Here is a 6,000-nt window from a genome sequence, read left to right as displayed (position 1 = left end):
TCTGAGCATAAATGCTTTAAGTCGGTCCTCTGGGCTCAGGACTTCGTATTATTTCTTAAGACTCAGGGAATAGTCCCTATGTGGGTGGGTAAAAAAAAAACCTGGAAGGTACTAAGGCTAGTTCTGGGGAGAACTATGTTTCCTTAAAATACTTCTATTTGAAGACCGGAATATATCTTCATGTATAGTTCTTCTTTAAATGAATACTAAGTACTGTAATTTACTTGAAAAATTAACATTCTTTCCATGGCATTCCTAATTAACATACTGTGGTCTGTAGGAAGATGTTTCCCATCTAGACAGCTTAGAATACCTCTCAATTTTGTGATGGTTTATAAACCCATTTCACCTGCTGAGCTGGTAGTTTTTGATCTTCATGCAATTAGGCTGGTATACTGATTTAAGAAAAGCAAGTAAAATTAAAAGCACTTTCACAGTAAAATTATACAGTCAGCTGATTGCTGTCTACAATAAACCTTGCTGCTTCAACCTTGCCCTCTGCAATCACCAAGAAACCAGTAAATGTGTGTTCCAGGACCCAACTTTTGGTGACCACAAGCAGCAACCAGCAGTTACTGGAATGTCCAGCAGGGTTAACTTGGTCATGACATTTTCAAACTATATTAACATGAGCATCCATCCTGTATATTTTCCCATCTTGGTTTAACTCTAAAGAACTTCTCATATTAAAAGCTGGAGATCAAACTGACTCCCATATCATTTCCACAACAGACAGCCCCAAGCAGGCGTTAATATATGGGTCAACGTGGCTCTATCTGGATGAAATGTATATGTCTGGCAGTAGATCCAGTCAGTGTAATTCCGTCGTGCTGGTGCCAAATGCTGGTTTCTGCAGAAGTAGATTTAGTCCACGTAGTTATGAGGCTGCGGTGACTGTAGCTGGGTGGGGAAGTCCTCAGTGTAACTCCTGTGGGGCTCCAGCAGGATTAGAGGGTGTTGGTCCTGGGGCAGTCTTAGCTGGGTGGAGGTGACGGAGGAGATGGGGGCTGCTCTTGAGTCTCATCCTGGTCGTCTGAAGAAAGGTGGACTCGCTGCTCATCCAGTCGCTTGGCCTGGACCCGTTGGATCAAGCTGAAGAAATCTTCATCTGGGACAGTGGGGGCTCTGGGTCCTGGATCAGGTGGGGAACAGCGCTGGTCATCAATCCTGGAAGCCTGGGGGAAAAAAGAGAACAGGACAAAAAATAAATGGATATTATTTTAAACATACCTGGTACTTTGATATCATTTCACATGCTCGATTACTTTAAATAACCCTTATAAAAGTAAAAGCATAGCAAAATGTAATAAAGCATAGGGAAAGCATGGTAAAGCATAGGTAAGCATGGTAAAGAATGTTGAGGTTTGGTAAAGCATATTAATAAACATAGCAAACAAGTGTAAACTATGTTAAAAAGCATACAGTTAAAAAAAATACAGTGGTAAACTTTTCAAATTTTTATAAGGGAAGTAATACAGAGTTTTCCATAAGTCAGGCATCATAGACAATATACTGCATTAGGCCGATTAGGATGTCCACTATTAAATCGGTCGGCCACACCCTATTGTATCTGTACTAAACATTGAAATGATCCAAATATGTTCCTCTGCTTAAATGCATTTCACAGCTGAAACAAACAGAGATCTAAAATTAGCATTACACCTATGATGCCTGATTTACAGGACTCCCTGTATAATAACAGTACGAAGATGTTTATAGGATTGGAGTAGGACTCTTGAAACATTCTGTTGCATTTGCATAAGGGCTGAAGATTACCTGGCACTTCATGAGCATGTTGAAGAAGTCGTCGCTGGGCTCCTGGGGCTCGGTGTCAGCGCAGAGGTGCCCCAGGTTGTTCTGAGTTATCCGCAGTCCTGGCAAGTTGTTAATGCTGGCACGCTGGTCATCTAAACGCCGGCTCTGAGAACTCGCAATGAGATCGAAAAACTCCTCCGTCTGGGGCGAGGTCATTAAGGAAGAGGGGGCTAGAGGCAAATGAGAATAAAATACAGAAAACATTAGGAAACTCAGCTGAATCCTGTTTCAGTCAAAATAAAGGACAGGTCTGCTGACTGCCATGGAGGTAACCTGTGATTTATACACCACCCTCCACCAAGAACTGGCACCCTGCCCTGAGAAGACCCCACAGTATTTAGCTTGGGTAGAGTTAAATACTGCGTATGGAATTAGTGGAACCTGCAAAAGTACAGCAGGGTTAGTCACTGCAGGTTTGGGATTGCCCTATTCACAAAACTTTAAATGACTGTTTTAAATAGTGTTTATAGGTTAAACAGTGCTTGGAAATGAGAATAAACTAATAAACCCTCTCTGAAACAGCTTGAACTAAACTCGGCTTTACTAATAAAAATGGTACTTAACAAAGCATTCCTTAAAACAGTCCTTGAAGTTTTGTAAATAGGAACCTGCAAAACAAAAATAAATATTTAGCATTTATATATGTATTTGTTAAACACTACATTTTGTTTTTGTTACCAAAAAATGTATAGCATGGAAAAAAAATGTAAATTAAATGGAGCAGGTGTTTTTTTCCTAAATCAAATATGCCCTACTTTTAGTTCACTTCAGTTCGATACTCATTGTACAATCAATAGCAGCAGTAAAGATATGAACTGAGTAAACAACTGCCCTTGAACAGCGTCTGCAAATAAATGCTGTAACTGCTGCTACAGTAGGTTTTTCCATCGGAGTCTACTGAATAAAAGAGGGCATGCCTCAGGTAACTCTTAAGGAGTGTCTCACCGATCCTGTCGTCCAGCGAGGAGGCAAGGGTGGAGGAAGCCCCTTCCACTCCATTTTGCTGTTCATCCAGTGGGCAGCGCTGGTCATCCATGCGGTTACTTTGGAACTTACTGAGCAGGTCAAAAAAGCATTCTTCATCCAAAGGGTGATGACTGATCTTCTGAAACACAAAAACAGGCGGACATGATAAAAATACAGGGAGGACGATTTAATTACTATCATATTTTAATAAGTTTTATTATAATTCCAAATCACTATTGTATTTTTTTATAATAGACACCATACACCTTTTTCTTATCTTTCTACATGTTTCAAATGAATCCACAGTGAAGATAGTGAACTTGAAGTCAAACTGCCACCTACTTAGCATTATAATTTATTTCCAATCAAACCCTTTGAAGATTCAGACTCCAAGCCCCCGAATTACACTGGCCAGAAAGATTGATGTCAACCCAGATAGAAAAAAAACCCTTTATCTTCTTGACTTCTCCCCATTCTCCCTGAGCTGCAGTTGGGATGTTTCTCAGGACCGCAGGATCTATTAAAGTACAGTCCAGGGGGACAACTTCAGCTAAATGAGTCCTCTGCCTTACGAGACCTGTCACTGTTATAATGACAAGCCATTCCTACACCTGAGATTGGAAGCCTGAAACTACTTTCACATGTCTTGTCATCACACACACAGAGAGAGAGAGAGAGAGAGAGAGAGAAAGAGAGAGAGACTGGAAAATGAAATTCAGGCCTAACCTACAGGGATTAGAAAAATAATCCTTAACAAGGTAGCACAAATTCACAATCAGAGCTAACAGATATTAATATTAAGTAAATCAAGTTATTAATCAAATCGATTAATCTTGTTACACAATTGATGTATTAAAATGTTTGAAAATACTGTTACTTGATTTATTACTGTCTTGTTCACAATCATCTTGTAATAAGCCTTTGGAGAAAATACGATCGATCGCTACTTAGCTTCAGAATTTCACATTAAATGAAAGGCTACTACAGAGGCTGCTAAACAGATTATAAAACAAACTTAAGATTCAGCACAGACAAAAAGTATTCCTGTCGGTACTTAAATCAGTACTACAGTACTATAGGGATTTGAACCAGTGACAAGCCCAGGACGTTAACCACTGGACCACACTGCCTCCTGGGATGGGACAAATAACATGACAACGAACGTGCTGCATATACTGCCTTTATTAAAGAATGCCAGATGTCCTTGGGTGACCGAGTGTTGGAACTGTTTCTAATAGATTTTCACATCTGTATAACTTGGCAAAGCTTTGCCTTACACTTCCAACCAATTCAGTGGATGCAGACGTGCAGTCTCAATGTATGGGCAAGTCCACACCAGACAGAGAATGTGGGCAGCAACTGCAGGGGATGTTGCGTGATTGCCTTTAACAAATGACAGCACTCTGTTTCAGTAAGGAAGCAAGTACCACCACTTTTAGGCTTTTATAGTGCTTTGAAATATTATCTCTTAGGTTTATTTAATGTTTAAACAGGTCTGCGAAATGATAATTTTATTCTATAACCTACCTGTGAAAAATACTTAAATTTACTGAAGTTGACATAGTTAAGTTGACATAGCATAACCATGAGGAAACTGTGCAAACGTGGTAAACAATTAAAAGAGGTGGGTGTAAAACCAAAGAAACAAACAATGAACTGCTTTAAAATCTATGAGGCTATTTGTGTAGCATAAAACCCTTCTCATCTCTGGAGACCTGTGTTCTAAACTGTCTCAGCACAGAGATGTGCTTGCAGCCCTTGTCATTTTCCCTAACTTTCCATGAGCGTTACATTCCCAAGCATCACAATTAAAAAGACATGTAATAATAAAACCCCTGAGGCAGAAGCCCCACCTGCCTTTGTGTCAGTGAATCCAAGGACAAGGACAAGGCACTACATTTCAATTGTTTTCCACTGTCATTCCATAGACATTCTTAACTACTGATCTTCAATACATGTCACTACTGTACAATCTTGCTGCCTTTTAATTAGTGCGTTATTCCAGGTTTCATCTTTAGAGCAATAATAATCTTAAATGACTGTTAAACTGTACAATGTACAATGTACACTGCGTAAGGGTACACTGGACGCTGCTGCTTTTAGCGTTAGATGTCTGCAGATTCAATATTAAGCAGAACAGATGCTTATTTAATAGATTGCTTCTCCATTTCATATACATTAAAGCCTTAAGGCCACCTCAGCACAGCTACTTCACAATTTAGGCCATTATTTTCAAGTATGGATTTGCTTCAATTACTGGGAATGTAAAGTCACCTTCAGTATCAAGGCCATCCCTGTATTCAGTATTAGTAAGTGGCAGGGTTCTGAAAAATACAGCGTTATACATCCGCACGTGTTGGTACAACTGTTTAAATAACATATCTGTCATTTTTCCTTTCATTGTTAATATCCAGACAACTTTTTACACTTATAACTTTAAAATCTGTTTCAAAGCTGTTTTCAAAATGGCCGCTCTAGTGCACTGGGGTTTGAGTTCTGTTCTCTAAATCACTGCAGGACGAGTGATTAAAAGAAAAAAAAAAATATATATATATATATATATATATATATATATATATATATATATATATATATATATATTAAAAAATACATATACAAGTGCTCTGGCTTTTCTGTTCTGTACCACATCATGGATTATTATTGCTGTGTTACTTGTCCCTTACGCTATCAATGCACTGGAGCGGCCATTTTGAGAAGAGCTTTATATTTTTAAAGTTGTAAGTGTAAAAAGTTGTCAGGATGTCAACAATGAAAGGAAAATGACAGGTACATTATTTAAACAGTTGTAGCAACACGTGGGGACGTGTAACGTTATATTCTTCGGAAACCTCGCTACTTAATCTTAAAGGCCACCGTCAGTACCAAATATATCAAACCTCCTAAATGACCTCTCTAATAATAGCACCATGCCGTAGACGCCCGTGTTTTTATAACTAAACAAAATCAACATCATAATAATATCATAGACACATTCTTTAATTTAAAAAAAAGTGCAGAAAGCCTTCTGGCTTGTAAGAACCTAAAGGTGAGAGAGTACATCTTTCCATAATACCCAGGGGTCATTATTATCACAGTCACAACCATGACTCCAGATCTATAATCATCAAGAAATCCTTACACAGTTTCAACAAAAAAAAAAACAATTTCGGTGACCTTTTACAACCAGCAAAGTTCAGAAATGTAGAAGGACATGGTATT

General features: G+C 38.7%; 1 protein-coding gene across 1 annotated transcript in view; it reads right to left on the bottom strand.

Annotated features, from left to right (window-relative positions):
• Positions 1–318: 318 nt before the first annotated feature.
• The window catches only part of LOC121307066 (G-protein-signaling modulator 1-like), a 52,268-nt gene continuing 46,586 nt past the window's right edge, over positions 319–6,000 (bottom strand). The window contains exons 12-14 of the mRNA XM_041239172.1: positions 2,761–2,920; positions 1,777–1,985; positions 319–1,175 (exon numbers count right to left, since the gene is read on the bottom strand). Coding sequence (XP_041095106.1) covers positions 975–1,175; positions 1,777–1,985; positions 2,761–2,920 — 570 coding nt within the window. The 3' untranslated portion in view covers positions 319–974. The remainder of the gene's footprint in view (positions 1,176–1,776; positions 1,986–2,760; positions 2,921–6,000) is intronic.

This window comes from Polyodon spathula, chromosome 52 (genome assembly GCF_017654505.1).
Source record: "Polyodon spathula isolate WHYD16114869_AA chromosome 52, ASM1765450v1, whole genome shotgun sequence".
Taxonomy (NCBI): Eukaryota; Metazoa; Chordata; class Actinopteri; order Acipenseriformes; family Polyodontidae; genus Polyodon; species Polyodon spathula.
The sequence above is the reverse complement of the archived record's forward strand: the minus strand, read 5'-3'. Positions and strand labels throughout refer to the sequence as shown.